The sequence below is a fragment of the Tenrec ecaudatus genome, chromosome 1, assembly GCF_050624435.1.
Source record: "Tenrec ecaudatus isolate mTenEca1 chromosome 1, mTenEca1.hap1, whole genome shotgun sequence".
Classification (NCBI taxonomy): Eukaryota; Metazoa; Chordata; class Mammalia; order Afrosoricida; family Tenrecidae; genus Tenrec; species Tenrec ecaudatus.
Window position 1 is genome coordinate 212,655,580 of NC_134530.1, and position 24,096 is coordinate 212,679,675.

Consider the following 24,096-nt stretch of genomic DNA (forward strand, 5'->3'; position numbering starts at 1 on the left):
TTAAGGTCACAGACACTATATCTTTTTATAGCAAGACACCATCCACTTTCTTCACCACATTTGCTTATGCTCCCATTTTGTCTCCAGCAATTGTGCTGAGAGAGTGAGCATCACAAAATGCCAGGTTGTTAGAACAAAATGATCTTGCATGGAGGGAGGGTATGAGCAGAGGTCTGAAGTCCATCCACTAACTCAGTTTATTGCCATCTAAATATATGTACCTAGGCCAATATCTTTATTTTGATTTATTAATGTATTTACATATATACACACACCTATGCTTATACCTCTACCATAGTTTTGCTTCCTAGATTGTTCCTTTGTTTCCTTTTACCTTCCTCCTGCCCCACCATCACCTTTGCCCTATTCAGCCTCTTAGTAATTCCTCTCAGCTAGAGTGCTGTTGCTCCAGCACCCCCAGGATCTCTACGTCTTCCTTGTTGTTGATTTTAATTCCCTATTTATTTCCTGGTTTATGTCCTGCTTTCTCCTCGAATTTGCTTCCCTTGCCTAGCTTATAAAAGCAGGCAAGCCAACAATAACAGAGATCAAACAAAAAGAAAACGAAAGATTGAAAAGAAAAAAACATACATAATCCCATGTCTGTCTGCTGACCTTTAGGACTATTCCCACTGGTCCTGGGGGAATTCTGGGAGCTTCCTCTCCTAGCCTGAAGTCTATTTTGGAGGCTTTCAGGGGATTTGTGGCTTTGGATTTTTCCTATTGCTGATCTGTTTTGTTTCCTTCTTGGTTCGCCCTACTTCGGCGATCCCTTGTGAAAGTTAAACCAATTTCATGACACTTTCCTCCCCTTTCATAGTTTAAGAGTATGGTATAATACAATTTTTGCCTTGAACATCAATAATCTTAAATTTTCCTTTACTGCAGTAATTTGATAGCTATAGTATCTTGAAAAATCTTACTTAACCTGTCTTAATTCAGTGTTTTTCATCTGAAAAAAGGGAATAGAAATTGGGATAGTTAAGGTCTATTGTGCCAACCTGGTTGATGAACACATTTGGGATTAATTGAAGGGCAGTTTAATTGAAGGGCGGAGAGATAAATGGCTCAGTGAACCTTGCCTTTCAGTCTCTTGCTCTCTGATGGTCTGACCAGTCTGCAGCTGCCTTAGCTAGTTCTCTTAGTTCGACTAGAACTACAACTAATTCTCTTAGTTCTACTGCCTTAGCTAGTCCTCTCTTGTTTCAGCTGGCAAGGCTCAATTCCAGTGAGACATCCCTGAGGAGAAGCCTATTCAGATGCCGCCCTGGGTGCTGAAGAAGCGGCATGGAAACAGTTGCCAGCGCTGAGATGCTTACATGCTCACTGATTTGGTTTTCCTCCTGCATTTTGCATCATTGTGTATTTCTGGTGAGTTTGAGGACTTTGTAGATCGGTGTCGGACATATGGGCTAAACGTTGGACTTACGAGCTTGAGTGGACTGGATTGGGATGCTTTCTTAATGTACACTTACCTTTTTATAAAACTCTCTCTTATACACATATGAGTTGCTGTGGATTTGTTTCTCAAGCCTACGCAGGCTAACATAACAATGGTTTCCCTTAGTCCCTAAAAGAATGACAATGAGACTGCCAATAACATAATATATGAGATCCATCTTTGGAGATGGAAATTACTAGATTAGGCAGCAGAAAAAATGCTTACTTATATGTTTCCCAGGATTTAGGAGTTAGCAGTATTTTTTTTTTACCAAGATAAACATTAAATTGACCTTTGGGAAGCTAGCTTTGAACAAAGTCTACTATTTTTCTATGACCTTGAAGATTTTATAAAACTGCAAAACTGTCTATATAGACCCCATAATATAGTTAGTAAATCATAAATAATGTTATCAATACATCTTAAATGATCAATGAGTATGTACATATCAATTACATTATTTTAATTATTACTAAATCATGAATAAGTTTTAATTTTTGAATGACAGCAAGATATCTTTATTATATTGGTGTGATATAAATGGTTCATATAGTACATATTCATCAATTCAACTAAAAAATATTTAAACTAGACATTTAGCCTCAAATTCAGAATGCAAACAGCATTGCTACTTTTACCATCATGTGGCATTTCTCTCTCTAATACATATAGATACACACATGTATATGTATGTGTGTGTGTATATATATATTGGGAGTTAGTTTTTTCAAATGGAAGAGCTAAATACAACATTCTTAAGGAAGTGGAGTCTTACCTTTTCCAGTTTTGAGAGAGCAAGAGAGTAGCAGTCTTTGGCTCTGAATTGCATGAATCTCATGTTGGCAGGGTGAGTAAGTTCTGTGATAATACTGAGACTGGAAAACAACCTACAGTAAAAACAACATATGTATGCATTACACTAACAATCCAATATACTCCTTTTCCACCCAACAGCTTATGCCTAAGTCAGTGATTCCGACCGCAGGCATAGAACTGCATGCAATGACACCGGCAGGCAGTGCCACATAAATTGTTCTGTACAATGCAAGAAAATGGAAATAGAAGTCTCCAGGATATATTTAAACCAACATTGTAGTATAATAAGAAAAATAAATTTAGCAATTTGGATTTTATTAATAATTTTCTCCCTAAAACTGTAAAATAGAAAACTGCAAGTTGATTTTAAAAGTTACAAGGTTACTGTGTGGATTGCACTGAAAGGGAAAATTCAAAGAAATCAATATTCTTATCAGAAATTTCTCATTATGAGCTTATTGTCCATTATGTGAGCTGTTTGATCTATGTCTTCCAATTATCCTAGCAGCAACTTTTTCAAAATCAAATCTTACTAGAATTCACTACTGATAAGAAGAAGCAATTTAATATAAACAAAAATTCACTGCTTGGAATGGGTTAAGGAAAGGCATAAGACCGCTGTTCTCTAACAGGGGTCTGAGAATCCCCGTGTGTCCACCGCTGGACTGCACTTTCAACCCGCTTCCCTCCTCTCCCCAAACACACACAAACATGTGATCATGTTTTTCCTCTTTTCATCTTCATAGAAATGGGACATAAGTACAGGATACAGCAGAAATGTCTTTTTATTTTTCCTACTACTGGCACTGAGACTTACCTGGTATCTATGTATGCTTGGTTACACTCCTGGTTCAAATATTCGAATATCTCTGTGGTAGGCTCTATGTGTGATATTCAGCTTTGAACCCCATGGTGTATGTCTTTAAACTCAGTTATAGCCATTTAATTCCCACCACGAGGCTGAATCCACACCTTGAAATGAGGCTAGAACTGAATGAAAGTAGGCGGGACATAAAGAGCCTGTTAGTGGCTCAGAAACAAATAAGCTGCTATCACTGAATTCGCTCATTTTATGCCAAATTCCAGCAAAGAGGGCACCGTGCCACCTAGGTGCCTGAGTACTTGATGTGGTGCCTTACAGAGAAATCACACTTCTGATTAAGGTAGGAGGCCTGTTTCTAAACTCAGTACTCTAGGTCAAATTTTAACTGCACTCAGCCGTGTCACACTGTGGTGGCTAGTGTGTTGCTGTGACACTGGGAGCTGTGTCACTGGTATTTGAAATGCCAGCAGGGTGACCCATAGTGGACGGGTTTGGGTGGAGCTTCCAGACTAAGAACAGACAATGAAGAAGGACACAGATCCCATTTAGGAGGAAGAATTCCCTAGGAATCAAGTGCATGGTTTCAAAGTATGGTCAAATTCGGGAAGCCTAAACAAAGGAAACAGAACCTTTTCTGAGACACTGGCAGAGGATGGGAGCCTCAGTTCCCAGGACACTCAAAATGTGACTATAAAACAGATGATTTCTTAGAGGGAATTGACCGCACTATGGTGCCATGACTTGGGTAAAGCCTATGGAAGTAGAGCCGTCAGGAGCTACATTTGCTGAGGGGCATGACTCAAGGTAAAGAGAAACTTGCAAAAACCTGTTAATGATTGGAATTTGGATTGTACCAAATATGAATCTAGGACAATTGGAAGTCATCAAAAATGAAATAGAACAAATGAAGATCACGCTCCTAGGCATTTGTGAGCTGAAGTTTATTGGTCATTTTGAATAGAGGGTCCTATAATTTAGTGTGCATGGATGAAACAATCAAGAGGAGTTGAGAGGCATTTATTGTATTGTCCACAGGTCATTGAAAATCCTTCCTGAAGTACAATGCTACTATTCGCCTTCAAGGAAAGCCAATCAGTACATCTGCGATTCAGCTTTATGCAACAACCACAAAAGCTGGTTGTCGTTAGGGGCCACTGAGTTGGCTCTGACACCCCCCCCCCCCCCCGTGCACAGCAGAACACAGCACTGCACGCTCCTTCCTGTGCCACCCTCACTGCAAATCATTAGATCAGCGGAGACCACCTGACACATACCTTTGATGATTTTAAACTATGCAGTATGCTTTTGCACAACTGCCCCTTGACCCAGGTACAAGTTCCAAAGGAGCCCAGTGAAGAGTTCTGGAATTCCCCGCTTTTCTCAAGGTTTTTCACAGTTTTTTAACATCCATCCAGTTGAATATCTTTGCACAGGTAAATATCTTTCTGGGATTCTCTGCTTTAAGCCAAGATCCATCTGACATCAGCAATTAGAATCCCTTGTTCTACATCCTGTTCCGAACCCAGCTTGGCAATTCCCTGCCAGTATACTGTTGCTGGATGCTTTTAAGTAAATCCTTGCTCGTGTGGCTATCAATGGCATTGCTTTACAGTTTGAGCATTCATTTGAGCCATATTACTTTGGAATGGGCACAAATTGAATCACTTCTAGTCAGTCGGCTACTCAGCCCCTTTCCAAATTTCCCAGCGTAGATGTGTGAGTGTTGGTTTCTGCAGCCTTGTTCCTGCTAGTGCTCTCAGTGCAGCAGGAGCTTCTTCCTCCAGTGCCATTAGTTCTTGCTCATAGGTTACCTCCTGAAGTGGTGGACTATTGATTCATTCTTTGTGGTGCAGTGACTCTTTGCCAAGGGTCTTTCCTTTATCCCAGAGAGGCTGCTCCCGGCTGCCGGACTGGCCTCCTTGAAGCGGTCTTTCCCCCGTTTGCGGTCTTCAGTGTCACAGGTCTGTCTCACCTTGGGCTTCCATAAAAATGCGGAGCCATCCAAAGCTCTCTTACACGGTTTCCTTCTGAGCTTCCTATGAAACTCGGCCAATTTGGTTACCTCCATGGAAATGAGTGGTGTTCATGGGGACACCAATTTAGCTCAATCCTGGGTGTGTCGGAGCAGAAGCAGGTTCCATAGGGCCTTCAAAGACGGAATTTTCAGAAGCACAACACCAGGTCTTTCTTCTGAAGAATTTTGAACCTTTTGGTGAGTAGTTGATGCCTTACCTCTTTGTACCACAGAGGGATTTCCATCGATCAACGCCCATGCCTTATCATCAGATGCGTCTACTCTTTAAAATGGAAAGACATGTTGCTAGTATTCTATGCCTTAAACTCCTTTTTGAAAAGCGACTAGCTGAACTGTTGGCAGTTCAAACCAATCCAGAGATAGGTTAACCTCAAAGATAGGTCTGGTGGCCTGGTTCGGAGAATTCAGTCTTCAAAAGTTGGGGGAACAGTTCTCCTTCTGCCAGGGGCGTCATCATTAGTTGGGAGTGACCCAATGGCATCAATCAACAACAACACTGATGAAATGATTTGCAAAATACCAGAGCATTATTGTGCTGGGTTTTCATGTTAAAAAGAGTGATTTTTTGTGAACAATATGTAACAATACTCTATGGCTTGTGCCCCTGAGGGGGCTTTTATCTCTGACGCTGTGAGCAAGGTTCCTGGTGAAGCTTAAGGATAACGTGATGAAGCGTTCCGCCCTCTAGCAGCTCCAACTCAGAGTAATGCAACAGGACACCATAGAACTGCCCTCCAGGGATCCGCAGACTGAAAATCAGCGGTTCTCAACCTGTGGCTCATGACCCCTTTGGAGTTGAACACCCTTTCACAGGGATCACCTGATTCATAACAGGAGCAAAATTACAGTGATGAAGTAGAAACTAAAATAATTGTGTGGTTGAGGGTCGCCACAACATGAGGAACTGTATTAAAGGGCCACAGCATTAGGAAGGTTGAGAACCACTGCTCTAAATCTTTCTCCCCTGCAGTGGCTGGTAGGTGTGAATTGCTGACCTGTGATTAAGCCCAAAGTGTAACCCACTAACCTGAGAAATGCTCATCCCGCTGCGTGGACCTGGAGCAGGTGCCATTTCTGATGATCGCATTATCATTTTCGTAGCATTGTTCCTTTCCTGTTGCTATTTCTACCTGAAATTCACACCCCCTCCCTTATTTCTTTTCCCCGAAAATACCCCAAATGTCTTTTAAAGTTCTTCTCCAATTTAATTGGAGTCAGACTCATTCTCTCTACATTGGCTCCCCATGGGTCTCCTTAATAAATTTATTCTCTTGCTGGTTTTATGCTCTGTCCTTGACTCTGACTACATCATAACATCTAAAAATATGAAGTTTATTTTTAGGGCGTAATGACAAATCAAAATGAAAAGTAATAGTCATTTTTTAGTACATGCCTCACTTCCTCTTCCAAGAGTATTTATCTTAAGAAACTCTTAATGGCAAAATCTTACTCTGACCATTTGGTAGAACTGTCTCTTTGTATCCTTCCCCCCCGCACCCAAAAGCTCAATTTTTCAATCACATCAATGGGAGTAGATACAATCACCCCCACATCTTTCATAGACACTCCCTCCCCAACCAGCCCCAACCCATGATCATATCGTCTTTAAACTGAATTGTGCAATCACGATCAGTTCTAGTGCCCCGCCCTGCCTTTATTGTTTACTCTCGAAATCCTCTTTCCCTCTCTTTTGCCCCTCCATCCCTCATTCCCTATAACACTTTGCATCTTTTACTTCATTATACATCCATTCCTCCTGTGCTTCACGGCTGGGAAGACCGATACAAATGACGTACAAGATGAAGAAGCGTCCCATCGACACTCAAAATGCCTGGGGAGGAAATTTCTGTCATGGCACAGCTGAGGGATAGTTGCACCAAGTGCAAATTCGTGTCATGTCTATAGAGGACAACTGGTAGGGTTCTGGATTCAATCCCACGTAATTAAGATTATAATGGTCTCTGCCTGGGAGGAAGTTTGTTTGGGGCTCTTGTCTTTTACTTGAGTGGATCTGCCAGGGGCGTGGTCTGACCGGATCCTCTGTAGATGAATGTGGGGCTCCCACTGTCCCCCATAGCCTTTTCCAAATTGGGTGTTAATAATTTTAGCCCTGATACTTTTTCTTCACCATATTCTAATTTTGAGAACATTTAATATGTCTTAAAAGAGCCCAACACAACACAAAGGCACAGACGTATCATCCGCATGAGGGAGAATACCAACATTAGGTTAAAAGGGTGTACAAGGGCTCAATTCGGTACCGAGTTTGAAAAGGGGCATGAGCGGGCAAAGGGAGTTGTCAGAAAAGCATGATTGATGGCAGGTCAACATCTCACAATTAGAGGTGGGACAACAGAAGCAGGAAGAGAGTCATGATGGAGGGAGACATGTACATCATGAGATGAAGGGTTTATACAATTGGCCCAGGGCTTTGTGAGCAAGGCAGTCAAGGTGAGGCTGATGTGTTATGATTGGGCATGACTAAAACTCTGTGACCCCTTGTAGCCCCAGAACTGTGGCCTCCATCAAGGACATACCTAGAGAGTATGTCCTCCCTGGGTTGGCAGGAAAGGGGCAGAGGCACTCAATTCTGCCAGGGCAAGATTATTTTCATCATTGGTTAAAAATCAAAAAAATTCAGTGGAGGTTTAATCAATGTCTGAAAATTAGTTTTGGCCTGTCAATGCCATCCATAGCCTTTTTGCAAACCAGGGTGTCGGAATTTTAGCTCTAATACAAGCCCTCCTCTAATTAAATTATTATTAATAATAATTTTTGGATCACACAGGCTTCTATTGTAGAGTAAGCTGATACCTCACTTAGATGACTGCTTGTTCTAAGACAAGCCTTTAAACATTATCCTTTCTGATAGTTGGGCACCATCTGATTACTTCCCCACACTTTGCTAGGCATCCATATCTTCATTGATCTCTCTGTGAGGGTTAGTATTGAACAGGACCATATTGTTATAATATTTTTTCTTCTTAGATTAGGGTTATAATCAAGTGAGAGCTCCAAAGTCATTCATGTTTAAGGTTTTTGTATCTCTATGGAATGCTGTAGTCATGACATTATTACCCTCCTGAAAAGTAACATAAATAAACTCCCTGAAACATTTGGTAATCCATTGCCTCATATGCATGTGAAAGTTGGATATTGGATAAGGAAGACTGAGGAAGAATCAATGAATTTGAATTGTGGTGCTGGAGAATGATATTGAAAGTATCCTGGACTGCTAAACGGACAAGCTGATCTGTCTTGAAAGAAGTACGGCCAGATGACCCCTAGGGCAAGGATGAAAAGGGATCCTCTTACAAACTTCAGATGTATTATTTGGAAAGACCAGACTCTGGAGAAGGACATCATGCTTGGTCAAATTGAGGGGCAATTAAAAAGAGAAAGACCCTAACGGAGATGGAACTACACCATGGGGGCAACAATGGACTCAGGCACAGGGCCATTTGCAAAGAGAGCCAGACCAGGCAGTGTTCTGTTCTGGTGTGCACAGGGTCACCACGGGTCGGAGCCAATTCGATGGCACCTAACACCAGCAACAAGACCAGCATCATGAATCCAGCCAATGGCATAGAATGGAGCACACTACTAAAAAAAGTGAACATGTATTGGAAATCCCTTTTAGACTAAGATGCATAGAATAAGGAATGTCTTTCTTAAGGACTTAGGGACTTAGCCTTCAAGGATGATTTTGCTCAGTTTTCCATTTTTTTTCCCCCCGTGGGAGAGAAGGTAGGAGTCTGGCTTGTGGGTCCAAGTTGCAAAATTATCTCTTGTCACTGAGTTACAAAAATGCTTGTTACCATCTAAATTTAGGAATAACTACCCTAGTGGCAAAATAGGTTAAGCACTGGGCTGCCAACCTCAAAGTTGGTGGTTTAAACCCAACAGGAGTCCCACAAGAGAAAGCTGAGGCAGTGCACTTCCTTAAGGATTGACAGCCTTGAGAACCCGATAGAGAAGTTCTGCTCTGTGAGCAGGTAGTGTGGATTTGTGAGTAGAATTGGCTCAATGGTAGTGGATGCTTGGATCTATGAAAAATAAAACCTAACTGTCAAATCGCCATACCAGAGAATGAGAGCTTATTTATCTTGAGAACATGCACATGCATCATGAGTTGTTTATGGTTACCCGTGGCTATGGAGTTGATTCTGACTCATGGAGACCCTGTGAAGGGCATCTGAGGTCTTCATTATTTTCGGAGTGAAAGCACGAGCCTTCACCTGCGGAGCCACTGGCAGCTTTGGACCCAGACCTAGCAGGTAGCAGTGCAATGCTTACTTGACTGGGCTACCGAGGCTCCTCTGTTGGCTATGTAAAACTGTTGGCGCTCTATATCTTGCTGACTACATAAAGAGAATGGTTTTCTTCCATCTTCATGGTCTTTTTTTGTAGTTTGCCCGTGATACATATCACAGCCTGGTTTGGTGTGCTTCACTACTAAAACAGATTTCTTTCCTGTCAATTTTTGTGGATAGGTTTACTGCTTTGGCAGGGAATTATTTTTTTGTTTTTCTCCAACATCTTCTCAGTGCACTTTATATTTCTATAATAAACATTTTTGTTATAATAAGTAATTTGCCAATTCTTATTGGTGCAATTTGGATAAGCAGTTTAATAAATATATCTTGCTGAAGTGGTTGCTTCAATCTTATTCTATTAGTTTCTGAAACATTGCATTACTTATATTTTGCATGACTTATTTTCTAGCAGTTTCATTCTTCTTCATACTCAAAAGTCACTTAAGATAGTAAGTTCAATCAACTAAATTGGTCTTGTGGTTTGAAAAGCCCACACTGATCTGTAAGGTCATGGTATATTCAAAATGCTTCACCAAATGCACAATTCCAATATACTAATTATTCTTTGGTGTTTCTTATTCATAACTTCTTTCAAATTCATGAGGCAATTGGAACAAACATGGCTTGTAAGTCTTATTCCAAAAAGAGTGTCCGCTCTGTTCTTCAATCATTCCAAGAGGCCTTTTGCTGCACACATGCCCTTGTACTACATTGGCTGTTTTCATGGATATTGATTGTAGATCTTAGTCAAATTAGATTGTTGACAATATCTGTCTTTTCCCCATCAATCATCATACTGCTTATTGGGCCACTTGTGAGAATCTTCCTTTCTATTCCGTTGAGCTGTGATCCATCCTGAAGGCTCGGATCATTCACCCTCGTCAGTAAATGCTTGAAGCTCTCTTCCATGCCAGATACCAAGACAGCGTCATCTTCATAACTCAGACTGTCAACGAGCCTTCCACCAAGCCCGATGTGTGTTCTCATGTATACCTTCCAAATTCTTCAATTATCTGATCATCACACAGATTGCGATAAAATGGTGGAAGGATACAACTGTGACACATACCTTTCTTGATTTTAAAAGACACGTTATCCCCTTGTTATGTTTAACGGACTGCCTCTTGGTCGATATACAGCTTCTGCACGAACACAATTAAGTCAAATGTCTTTACGTAGCCAATAAAACCTGGGGGAAACCTGCCTGTTGTCTTAACCTTTAGCCAAGATCTCTCCGGCTTCAGCAATGAGAGCCCACATTCCACCTCCTCTTCTGGATCCTGTTTGCATTTCTAGCAGTTCTCTGTTAATTCCTGTTGACATCTATTTTTCATTATTTTCAGCCAAAATTTACATGTGTGTGATCTTATTACACTATAATTTCCACATTCTGGACCGCCTTTTTTGGGAATGGGCATGAATAGCATATTACTAGGTTAGATGAGGAAACTGAGAGACAGAAAGGCAAAATATGATCATGCTCAGGGCCTCCCCGCGCAGTCAGGTTGCAGAGCGTCCTTGGGATTCTCATATACATGGAGAGATCACTGACAAGGAAATTCAAATGTCCCAAGTAACAGAACACATTATCAAGACTCTCCAGTGACACACAATGCTTCTGAGACTGAAAGCTGACTCAAGAGGGACAGCATGGTGCACATCAGTCTACGTAAATAGTGGCTAGTGGTTCTAAATGCATGCAACTGCGATTTTATTTAGCTCAACAACTAATAGATAACTTACAAATAATTGTCAAGCAGGTATTGTTACCAAATTCTGGTCTTAAGGTGCATCAAAAACATATACACCATAATTAGTAACATCGAGGGGAGAAAACAAAGGAAGACCTTCTAAAAGATTGATTGACACGGTGGCGGCAATCACCACAGTTGAGGAGGTCATGCAGGATCAGGCAGGGTTTCATTCTGTTTCACAGGGGCTGCTATGAATTGTCAACTTGAAATGAGCTATAAAATGGAGATAAACTGTGGCTAGCTGAATAAGCATAGAGAAGTAGTGTCAAGACATAACTTGTTAAAAACATTTAGGGGCTATTTAGAGGTAAGGTAGGAAGGAGTTTACAAGGAAAAAACAGCACCAGATCAAAGGAAGTTCATTTCATTTTGCTGAAATGTTTTAATTTTCTCTGAGAAATGTTGCTTTTAGCTTTTAAATATGTCATCATTCTAAATCTGAATACATTTGAGCTTACTAGGTTTTCTTTGATTGGAATCTCTCTGTAAAACCTGACTCAAATAGGAATGAATACAGTCATACATAGGTAGATACATTACATTTGACTTCTTGGTAAGTGTGGATGATCATGTGATTGAGGGATCCAGGCACTGTTCTTAAGTGAATTTTAGACTTGAAGTTGGATAGGAAAGCAAACCTAATATGATGTGCCTTTTCGGCTCTCCATACATCAAGCTTCACCACTTCTGTTACTTTAAATGAAGAAAGTGGGTATGTTAGCTGAGCCTGCCACCTAGTGAAAATCTAGGATGAAAGAATACTTTCATAAAACACTACTGTACAGCAGTGCCACTTATTTCTTTAAACTGCTGCCATTGTACTAAAGTATAATATGTTATATGTGCTAATTCGGTTCTCTAATAGATTTACTTAAACAACACAAAATAACTTAAAAAACAGTATTGATACTATATGTCTATTCTGGGTCTTAATAATAGCTAGATACATTTTGAATACAGAAATAAAGTGAAATAATAAGTAAGTCTCTTTCCCCAAGTACTCGGCTATAATTAAGCAATATTGTAATTAAAAATCATATTTTGTCCTATTTAAATGTTTCTACCATTGCTTTTATGTTCTGTCTCAGTGATATAAACACAGTTGTGGAGATGCCTAGAATAGCTACGATTTAGTTCACTGCCTACTTTAACCATTCAATTCATATTTCTGACATCCTTATTTTTACTCAGCAACCCCTAAGAGCGAAAACACAAAATACTCTATTTCACAGTACTCTGAAACTTCTGTTGGTATTTTAAAGCAAAACAAGAAACACAAGAAAACACAAATACAACATCGAATGCAATCCCCTGAGTTGTGCATGCAATGGAGGCACTCAGCTTCTACCTGAAGGCTGGAGTCCATCAGAGACTCCTGGAAAGAAAGGTCTGAGAGTCGAATTCCAAAAATAGCCACTACAGAGCTAATGAAGATCAACTCTCCTCTGACACTAGAGTTGGAACCACACGATGGCTCTAGTGCAAGATTTCTTCCCAATATTTTAGAGATGGTTTAATGAAATATTATTTTGCACTACACATTCTAAATCTATCAGGTTAGCCAGGAATTATATATTTTTAGCCAATAGGATGTTTACAGTAAAACAAGTAGATATATAGGCATGCTTGGATACATGAATAAAATTTTAGACTATCATTGACTATGAACACTACAAAATAAATATGTATATGTTATAAGGGCTCCTAAATAGCTTAAAACACTTCAGGAAGTCTGATTTAGTAATAAGTGGGTGTTTAATAAATATCAGACATATCTTGGTTTTATCCATTGAAACTGTTGACAATCTAAAACTTATAAATCATGTGCACTGAATAAAGGAATAATCACCTACAATCACCTGTACATATGCATCTATTCAGCACTTATTTTAAATGCTCTTATTTGTGTTTCTAAGTTATAGTATTTTGGATTTTGTAATTTCTCATATGCACATGCAAATTATTTTCTCTATAAGATTATTGTTAGAAGGTATAAATAATAATATATTAGCATACACACATTTTTTCTATCCTGGAAATGTGAAAACCCTCTACTCTATTGTCTCAGAAAACTATTGCTTTCCTCTACACCATTCTGTATATTTCGAGTAAAATAGTTTTTTTTGAGAAAAAAGTTTCTTGGTCTGACGGTAATTTCCTGTTATTCTTAAATAAAAATGAAGCTATAATCTGGTTTTGGCATTCATTTTAGCATCATGGAACCAATCTTCTCTTTGTTTTATGCTCAGTCCTCAAATATGTCACATTTCTAATATCTTCTACATACGGCCCCAAGGGTTCGAACCCTCCAGTCATCCCACAGGACAAAGAAGAGGCTATCGGCTCTGGCAACCCTGAGAGAGAGTGGCACTCTGTCTTGTTAAGCTGCTACGAGATGGGCTGAATCGATGGCAGCACTTATATATGCTGTTCCCACCTGGGATGTTCTGTCCATCTTTTTGCCCACTAAACCTCTATTCATCCTTCAAATAGCAGATTAAATATCCATTTCTTGGGGAGGCATTTCCTCACTGTGGGACAAGATCAGATATTCTAGATTTATATAACCCTCTAGTTTTTACAGCAGTTGCTACATTTTAATTCTCTAGGGAAACTGCAAAATGGTTCACTTAATACTTTCCCCTGTCAGCCTACAGGCATCTTGAGGCCAGGCATTATGTCTGTCTTAGTCCTTACTGAATGGAGAGCCATAGGATCCGATATATCCCCATAGATGTTCAACAGATGTTTCTGGACTAAGCATACTACATTAACAATGGTCAATTATAAATAGACTTAGAATTTATCCTATACAACTACCCATCAGATGGGTAATTTATTTATGGCTTTCCAAACAGATATTGTTGAATGTTTAAATGAGCTCCTTATCATAACATTAATATTAGAAAACAGAAATAAAGGTAAAATCACATGTACTTTACTCATATGAAAATAAAATCAATTCCCCAATTACTACTTCATTCAAATTAATCTAATAACAATTTAATCCCATACCCACATTGCAATAAACATTATTGTGGATCCTCTCCAGAGATACTTTTGTAGCATTTAAGTGCAAATTTTCCCATCTTCCATTTCTTGTACCTAGCAGATTAAGTTCTAGGGCTGTTTCTGCCATTTATTTATTTTTGCTATGCGAAGTAGCCAATTGTTCAGGATGGTAGGAACCTCTTCTAAGTAAAGAAATGAAATTTATTCTTATTCATGGAACCTGGAACTTCTAGGACAGAGGCTGTCACAAAAGAAGTTTGCTGCTGTAAGTAGCTCCTCAAAACCTACAAAAAGGAACTGAAGAAGGATGGTCCCTATGGAAGCAATAATGAAACCAGGTTGTTTGCGGGAGAGAGTCATTATTCTTGCACAGAGAACAAACCAAAGCTGGAGAGTTTTCTTGGCCCAGGCGTCTGGCACAAAGAGAATGCTTAGCAATGCTCTTTAGACATGCCTGATCCATTTTTGAGTGCTACATTCTTGAAGTTGTAATGTTGCTACTTTGGATGTTGAAATATGAAACATTTCCTGGGTTGGTCTATTCTGGAAGAGGAGACAGTCCTCTGAAAGAATCCTGCAGGAACCAACCCTGTAAGTGCATAATTGTCACACACTTAACTCAGTTGTTTAGTTTGCAACTACAAAACCATGCTAATTTAGAGATGCAAGTGCAGATGAAAAGAAATCCACACCACACTACCACCAAACAACCCCCACATATCCTGCAGTTAATAGATGAGAGTCTCCAATTTTGCCGTTGGTCCTTTTGAACTGTGTAAACTTTCAGGGTACTTGGACAATATATGTAGAGAAGAGGCTTATCTGGAAAAGTTATCTGTCCCAGGAAATTGGGAAAGTATAGGTTCAAATAATCAACTTCAACTCTTGGACCCCAAACAAATAAAAACTTGATTTTCATTCCAGCTTGGTAAAATAGGCCATACCTGTTACTTGTGAGTAACTTGTGCAGCCGAGAAATTTTACTTTCATTTTATTCTTGAACTCAATTGCATTCCTGTCTCCTGGGCTCTAATAGAGAGATCTGGTTGCATAGTGGTTCCCTTTTGAGATGTGATCCAGATGGTCAGCAGTTGTAAACCACCAGTGCTCTGAGAGAAAGACTGCCTTTTGTGATAGGTGGGTTTACTGTGCCAACATGGCCAATAAACAGATGTGGATTAACTGAAAGGCAGAGAGATACATGGCTCAGCAAGCCTCACCTTTCTCGTCTCTTGCTCTCTGATGATCGGACCAGTGTGTTGCTGCTTTAGCTTGTTCTCTGCCTCAGTTTGCAAGCTACATTACCTGTGGGACATCTAACCTGAGGACTGTGTCATTGTAGTTTGAGGTTCCTTCAAGACCTGCTTTGCCATGCTACGTGAATATATATCATTTGAGCTGTATACATCACAGGGACTGTCGGACCCTGACATCTGGCTGACTGTTGGTGGCCTGCTTTCTGTTTGCTTTCTCTGCTCAGATAGTCTGAATTGCTCTACAGAGGAATACCAGGGAGGCCCTCAAGACTGAAGGACTGCCCGTGTATTAACTCTCTCACAGAAGTGAGTAGCACTGAGCCATTTGTACTGCTTTATAGTACTGTTTATTTTTTAAGATACATATATAATCATTAGTATCCTGGATTTGTTTCTCTAGAGAACCCATCTGACATAGCTTTCTACTCGCATCAACAGTTCACAGTCTCAGAAACCCAGAGAGGGTTTGACTCCCTGGCAGTGACTTTGGTTTGGGGATGGTGGTTTAGGTTCTAATGTATATTTATTGAAGATACTTATAACTTGTTATTTGGTAGTTTTCAAAACTGAGTATGTAATAGGAAAATAGCCCACAGGAAAATACAAGTCATAATAATCAAGTCAAAATGGAAAAAATGTCCATATGGTCATTCACAAATGTTAAAAAGAAAATGGAAAATGTGACATCACCTCACATAAATTCCAGCATTCCATGATCTTCATTTGTCTAGTATGTATAGATACTGAGTAAACCACAAGACTTATTTTTTTCTTTTGTAGAAATAAAACAAGGTGAATACAATTTTCTAACTCTCCCAATAATTTACATAATAAAATGACCACAGTATTCTCCTCAAATGTATCCTTTCCTGGCCACTGGATTTTAGATGTATCGATTTAGGAAGTGTTATTTTAACAAACACCATCAATCCATTTCCTTTGCTTACTGGCACCAAGCACTACTATGCATGCTTTACCAAATCTCACGTGGCCATCCCAACAACGTTGTGTGACAGGGTCATGCAACAGCATGGACATTTTCAAACTGCCTGGATTAAAGTACAGTTGACTTTAGGCTTTAGAACTCATTTAGTGTAAATCCTAGCTCAATCCATCACTACTAGCCAAGTGGTTCTTGTAATGTCTATATTTACTTAAAAGAGCTATTGCATAAACAGTGTGATACGTGCATGTTATTTGTTTACACTATATGCCAGGTGCAGCTGGTATTCTAGTTCACCATGCAGTGGATTATCAAAAAGAAATTCCACACCCCAGAAAGGGCAATCAAAATTGCTTTTTTAAAATGCACATATCTATCAAAATCAGATAACTTTCAAATGGGCCAATTCGAAACCAACTCTCCAATAAGCAAATTACTAGAATTCATCAAGATGAGTTGGCTGAGATATTTTAGGGATACTACTGACTCTCCTACACTCAACATACAAGATTCTAGTTTCTTTAGGGTTGGGGACACAGGCATAAATACTAAACAGGCTGGAATGCTTTCACTGTGAGTGAAAATTTCTGGGTGTATGAAACCTCCTTGAAATGGTAAGAGAACCTTGACTCTAGACTATCCGGCAGGATTCCATGCCAAGCGGTCAGAAGAGTACCACGAAGGACAGAGACGTGTGGCAGGATAACGAGGGAGTGACAGAGAAAGGGGAGCTCAGTGGGAGTCTAGAGGTGGAATTAACCCCATGACAACAACCAAAAATAAGATTGGTAAATATCTGTTGACGGTTTTTGCACAGGAATGGTTACAATGTTTGACCATGGAATTGACTCTGGAATTGACAACCAAGTGATGTGGCATAATGAAACGTTAATCGGTTGAGCAGGTTGTAAGTTAAAATGGAGTCCAAAGACTAGGAGTTGGGATATTAGAGTAACTGAGGTAACATCTGAGTGGTCTTGTCAGAGTCAGTTTGCCACACGGGTCAGTTTGCATGTTGCGGAAAGCGACACCACCACTATTTCAAATGCCAACAGGGCCACCCATTCAGCAGGGATTGAAGACTATGACAGGCAGGAAGAAGGACCTGGAAATCTGCTTCTGAAAGCACTGACCATAAAAACTTGGTGAGAGTTGTGGAACATTGTCTGATGTAGGGCTGGTTTGTGATATCCTGTGTGCTATAGAACCTCTCAGGTTGGAGGCGCTCAGTACAACGGGGAGGGGTTCCTCCTTAATGATGATTTAAGTGAAGTGGGTGGGGTTATGCTCTAAACCTTCATTAATAATCAAAACATGTAATGTATGGAGCATGAATCTAGGAACGTTGAAAGCTGTCAGGAATTGAAAGAGAATGCTTTAAAGATCAATATCTTGAATTGCGGAGTTGAAATGGATTGATATTGGCCATTTTGAATTTTACAATCATACAGACAATCAAATAGAAACCGGCCATCATGCTGTCAATAAAAAATAGAAAATTAATATCAAATTAGATATATATCTAATATCTAGAATATATATTGATATATATTCAGATCTATCATGAAGTAGAACACTATATTTACATACCTACAGAGAATACAAGTTAATGCAACTATTATTCAAATGTATGCATCAACCACTAATGACAAAGATGGGTTTTGGGTTTCCACTCCACACTCTCCCTCATACATAATGATATGCTTTTTTTTCCCTGGGTCTTTGTTGGCTGGTACCTGATCTGATAAATACCTCATGATCACACAGGTTGGTTTGCTTCTTCCGTGTGGGATTTGTTGCTTCTCATCTACATAACCGCTTATTTATCTTTAAGCCTTTAAGACCACAGACGCTCTGATAGCCAGGCACCATTAGCTTTCTTCCCTCTGCTTGCTTATGCACCCACTTTGTCTTCAGCAATCGTGTCGGGAAAGTGAGCATTATGCAATGCCAGGTTAATAGAACAAAGTGTTCTTGCATTGAGGGAGCACTTGAGTAGTGATCCAATGTCTATCCGCTCCCTTAATGATGGGGTAAGAGATCTATGGACATATATTTATAGATTTAGTATTAAGTTTTAAGATTTGACCTATTTTCAATGTAAACATATATGTATATTCACATTCCCTCTGACAAACTTGTTTGCTTTGTGTTATATCTGTGTCCTACACCTGACTCATTGATCTCCGGTGCCCCAAACTTGAAACAACAGACTGTCATAATGCCTATCAATCATGAGAGTCCTCATCAAGCTGTCATCTGACCTGCTGACTTTGGATTGATATCACCTACAGTCATAAGCCTGGCCTCCTGACCTTTTATTCATTCTCCTCTGCAGTCACCAGCCTTTTTTCTTCTCAGTTATGAATCCCCCCACCCCCCAGCTGACTTCTCTAATCAAGAGAAGTCTCTAGCATTGTTTTTGTTTCTATAAGGAAGTAGTCTAAGATAACAAAGAACAGACTACAAATAAATAGTTGTCCAGTTCTGAAAGATTAGCAACTGAAAGCCTTCTTAAGGGAAGCAGAACATATCTGACATGGTGCCACAACATGAGCCTTTCAGGTAGGAACGTGCTCAAAATACCACTGGAGAAAAGCTGCCTTCTTAATACAGAAACTGAAAAAGCAAGCAAGCAAACAAACAAACAAGAGCCAACGCCATAACATGAATTCTGATTCATAGCTACCCTATAAAGTATGTTGAAGGCTGTAATTCTTTATTGGAGAAGAAAGTCTCATCTTTCTCCCGAGTCTCTGGAACGTTAGAACCCTAGACCTTTTGATTAGCTGTCCAATACGTTTCCAAGTGCTACTAGGACTTAGTTGACCGTAATGACATGGCTGTACCAAAGCTTTTGAACTTTTTATTTGATGAGAGGCATGATGCAAACAAGAAATGGCTGCAAACGTGCATTGGGCATTGGGACATGGAATGTATAAAATATGAGTTTAGGAAAACTGGAAGTTGCTAAAACTGAAAAGGAATGCATAAAGAACAGTACGGTCGGTATTATTGAGTTAAAATAGACTGGTATTTGCCATTTTGAGTTTGACAACCATGCAGTTTACTCTGTGGGGAATGATTAATTCAAAAGGAATGGTGTCATATTTATTATCAAAAGAGCATTTCAAGATCTCTTTTGAAGTCACATTCTGTCTGCAATAGGTTAATTCACACTGGCCTATAAAGAAGTCAAGGGAATACACCTAGTATTAAGATTTACACATCACCCATTAAACCCAATGATGAAACATTGGAGAAGTTATAGCAACTTCTTCTCTCTAAGAATGTTGGACATACAGTCAAGATGCATTGAGAAGTAGCGGTGATTAGAATGTTACACAGAGGGAACTCAGTCATTGGAAACTGATGCCTTGTTGATAAAGAAGCTAGAGATTATATAACAGACAGTTGCAAGATCAACAACTTCTTCATTAAAAATTCATTTTTTAATAACATAAAAAGCGACATACATTTGAACAACATATGGAATACATCGGAATCCAACTGACTACATCTGTGGGAAGAGACTGTGGAGAAGTCCCATATCGTCAGTCAGGACAATCCCCGAGTCAGCTTTAGAGCAAAACATCATCAAGTGATCTTTTGTTCAACTTAAGTTCAAGTCAAGTTCAAGTTGACGCTGAAGGAAATAAAACTGGTCCCTTGACACCTAAATCCCAACTTTTAGTACAGCGGTTCTCAACCTATACGTTGTGATCCCTTTGGGAGTCGAACGACCCTTTCACAGGGGTTGCCTGATTCATAACAGTAGCAAAATGACAGTGATGAAGTAGCAATGAAAATAATGTTATGGTTGGGGGACACCACCACACGAGGAACTGAATTAGAGGGATGTGACATTGGGAAGGTTGAGAACCACTGCTTCAGGATATCCTGCCAGAATTTAGAGGGCTTCCCAAGAATTGTCCGAGATAGGAGGATTGTGGGGTGAAATCAAGAACATCGTGAAAGAAAAGAGTGAAAGGTCATTAATAAGACAGGAGAGAAAGACTAAAGTGGATGTGGGAAAAGACTCCTAAACTTGCTTTTAAATATAGAGTAGCTACAGAAAAAGGAAGAAATGATCAAGTAAAAGAGCTGAATACACAATCCCAAAAGGGAGCTTGGGAGGGCAAATCGGATTTTACAACACACAAAGCCCTGGCGTTAGCAAGCCAGAAGAGGGACTTTTTCAAGGCAAAAAGAAAAGGAGGAAAAAAGTTCACCCTCAAATGTACTGGTGATGATTTGGGTTGTTAGCGCCGCAAGTTCAGCAGATCAAAGCCACCAGCGGCTCCAGGGAGAAAGGCGGGGGCTTCTGGAAAAGAACTACAGTCTTGGACACTCAGGTGCAGTGTGATCCTGTCCTATGGGGTCGCTATGATTTGGCATGGACTCACTGGTGGGGAGTGTTGAAGTTACAGATAGAATGTGTCCTAAAAGCAAGGAGAAAGCAGGACTCTCTCTCACGCACTTGGGCATGTGGTCAGAGAAAGCCAGAGGAAGACGGCACATGTGCCGAGTAGAGTGTCAGCAAACAGAGAGCCCCTCAGTCACATGGACTGACGCTGCGGCAGCCGCAGTGGACTCAAACAGCGACACTGGTGAAGAGGGCACGGGACTTGGCGATGCTAGGTGGTGTTCTACAGAATTGACTCAAAGGCACCGAACAATACGGTATCTACAAAGGACACGGATTTGGAAAGGACTCGAATGTAGTGGGTCTTGTGAGGGTGTGTTGGGAAGGGGAGGGGTGAGAGGGGTTCTAAGAAGAGTCTATTTTCTTTATTTATCTAAGTGTAGGTTTCTAATTTCTTAAAATGTGCAAGCCTAGCATGCAAGGTTAGCATGTGGAAGGTCGCACTAAAATTTAGGGTAGCACTAAAATGTGCAAGGTTAGCCTGCTGATTATTCCATTTATTACTATACTCGAAATTGGCAGACATTTCCCCTGAAACATTATGTTTAATAATCAGTGAAAAATGATAGTGCCTTTACAGGCATAGGAAAAGACAGATGCAATTAGTTTGAAATTTAGGGGGCAAATAGTTCATTTGAAAAGCTCTTCTTATATCTACTCATTCCAGGTATTGAAGTATTCGCCCATTGTGGAATTGAATCTCTGGTTTGCCCATGTGTTATAGAGTACAGCTGCTTCATAGGTTTGTTTGGGTTTCTGTGGCTGCCATCTTAATGAAAGATCATGTCTTCCCTTAGCAATGGTGCTGCATGATTTTAAACGGCCAACCTTTCATTCATGATTAAGCAAAAACCATCTGTGGTTCCCATAGACCTGTAGTTGTCTATATAGGCTATAAAAAGTAAGGTTTTTCCAACAAACTCTAACAGTGAAAAGAGTCAAGCCTAAATTGCCAAGGGATTAAATCCCTCACCAAGGTATTAAAATTGCTTCATTCATTCATGCATTCATTCAGCATGCGCTCGCCCCCTAAGCCAAGAACTCGGCAGAGAGTGGACTTTGCATAGTTAACCACAACTGGTCAGTGCGTTTTAAAATATTCATCGGTTTGTTATTATCTTGGAGTGAAAAGGATTCATTCCGAGAATACACAATAGAAGTCAAATAAATAGAAGCTTAATAAATTCACAGTCAGTGGGAAATTAAAATGGCATGTTTAATAAAAAAGACCTGAGATATTCTCCTGTTGAAACTGTAATTACCTTTTGCCAAGCATGGGATTGAAGAGTTTGACTTTGCTTAAATTAATTGACTATTATTCTCACCCCTCAGAATTAATTTTCTACCCTATATTTTCCTTTTTAATTCTCTAGAAGAAAAAAATGCTATGTGCCTGTCATATTTTAAATATGTGTTTTGCTCACTTTTAGAGGTGATGCTTAATATAGCTAAAACATGCGCTAATTATATTCTGAGTGAACCGTCGCCTCGCTGCTATTTAACAGTGTGCTTTCCACGTGGACAAGACGTTCCTTGGCAAGTCTAGGTAGATCTAACTCTAAATGTCCAAAATTGAACTTATCTTTTAGATATTTAAATTTTCAGGTGATTTTAGGGAAACTAAGCCCAAGTCATGTAGCTACATGATCTTGTCCTTGCTTCTTAAAAAACCTTTTCACTGATCATTATTACTCTCTGAAAAATGACCATAACAAATATTAATTTGGGGTGAGTTTATTTAATCAAACAGAGATAGAAGATAAAATTATAGCTCCTTACATAAAAAGACCTGGTGGTACTGTTTGGGTAAGTGTTGAGTTGCTAACCACAAGGTTGGTGGTTGAAACCCACCAATTGCACCTTTTGAGAAAGATGAGGCTTTCTCAACATAGGGTCACTATGCGTTGGAATCCACTCAATGGCAGTTGGGTTTATTTGGAGGTGTAAATTACTTGTTTACTGTCTTTCAATCTTTCCGTCCCAGTTGTCCAGTTATCTAAAGGGGTATGCTTCGTCCCCACTGAGCATAACATCACATTTAGGACAGGGAAAGCTTGTTACAAACCATGACTACTACATAGTTGATGGTAATATGAATGTGCTTTAAGAGTAATTGAATACAAACATCTCATCCTCATTTCTCACGTACATAACCGGAGCCAAGTATTTTCACATTTGCCTTCAGGTCAATGACGGAGTTGGGTTACTCAGAGATTTACCTGAAAAGTGTCTGGACATTTACAATGGTTTTGGCATCGGCCATGTAGTCCTCCTCGGCACTCATGGTACTTTCTTTGTCCACGACAACCATGTTGGCAGCAAAAGTCACTCCGCACCTGAGCAGATCATCTAGGCTTTTCATGAAAAGAAGCAGAGAATAAAAACTTACCCTAAATCACAGCATTAGCATCAGTATTACATGTTGCACTTCCCCTGAGCCTGCATATCTTCTGGTTACAAGTGATTTTTTGCAGAGCATACAGGTAGCTATTAATGAAAATGATAATATATATCCTCTTCTCCTATGAAATAAATGATATGTTTGGGCTCTTTATATAGAATTAGATTTCAATTGAAAGCACATGTATTATAGGTTCTTAAAATTAAGTATGTATTCATTATTTAAATAAAAGAGATATCATTCATTTTATAATTAAATAGAAATAAAATATTTTCTGGTCTTTTCTCTGACAATTCATCCACTAGTTCAAGATTCCACATCCACTCTTATTATTCCTGAGATAATGTAGTAGGAGTGAAAATGAATACTGTCTTTATTAATTTAGATAGTTAAGTCTAATAGTTATTACCATGAAATAATTTATATTTACATGCCTGGTAGTTCCTTATGTTGCAATCATGTTATAGATTACTTACACAGAGCCATGAACATAAATGTTATATAAACATCTGCTGTACTCAAGCTTATATTCTAGTCAGCCTACACTTTTATAGCATTAGTTAGAATAATCTGATTTATTTCACTGCATTAATTGCTAATTTTGGATATAAATTCTTAAGAACAATAACAGAGTCAGCTTTCTCTTCTGTTATTGATTAAACTATAACCTTTCATTCTCAAAATACACTTTTTTTTCAGCTATCAATAAAATGGGTGAAGGAAAATTACTACTTTCATTGTCTCTGCTTCACACACACTAGGAAAATAGCACTGAATTGTCTGAGGGAGACTGGAATTGTGGAGTGCAAGAATACTCTAGGCATAAAGTTGATGGAGGACCAAGAAGAGGAGATGGGTAAATTGATTTTCACA

At 39.5% G+C, this 24,096-nt stretch overlaps 1 protein-coding gene across 1 annotated transcript in view; it reads right to left on the bottom strand.

Moving 5' to 3' along the window:
* The window catches only part of KCNT2 (potassium sodium-activated channel subfamily T member 2), a 486,995-nt gene that overhangs the window by 59,707 nt on the left and 403,192 nt on the right, over positions 1-24,096 (bottom strand). Inside the window, exons 20-21 of the mRNA XM_075540516.1 lie at positions 23,042-23,176; positions 2,217-2,328 (exon numbers count right to left, since the gene is read on the bottom strand). Coding sequence (XP_075396631.1) covers positions 2,217-2,328; positions 23,042-23,176 — 247 coding nt within the window. The remainder of the gene's footprint in view (positions 1-2,216; positions 2,329-23,041; positions 23,177-24,096) is intronic.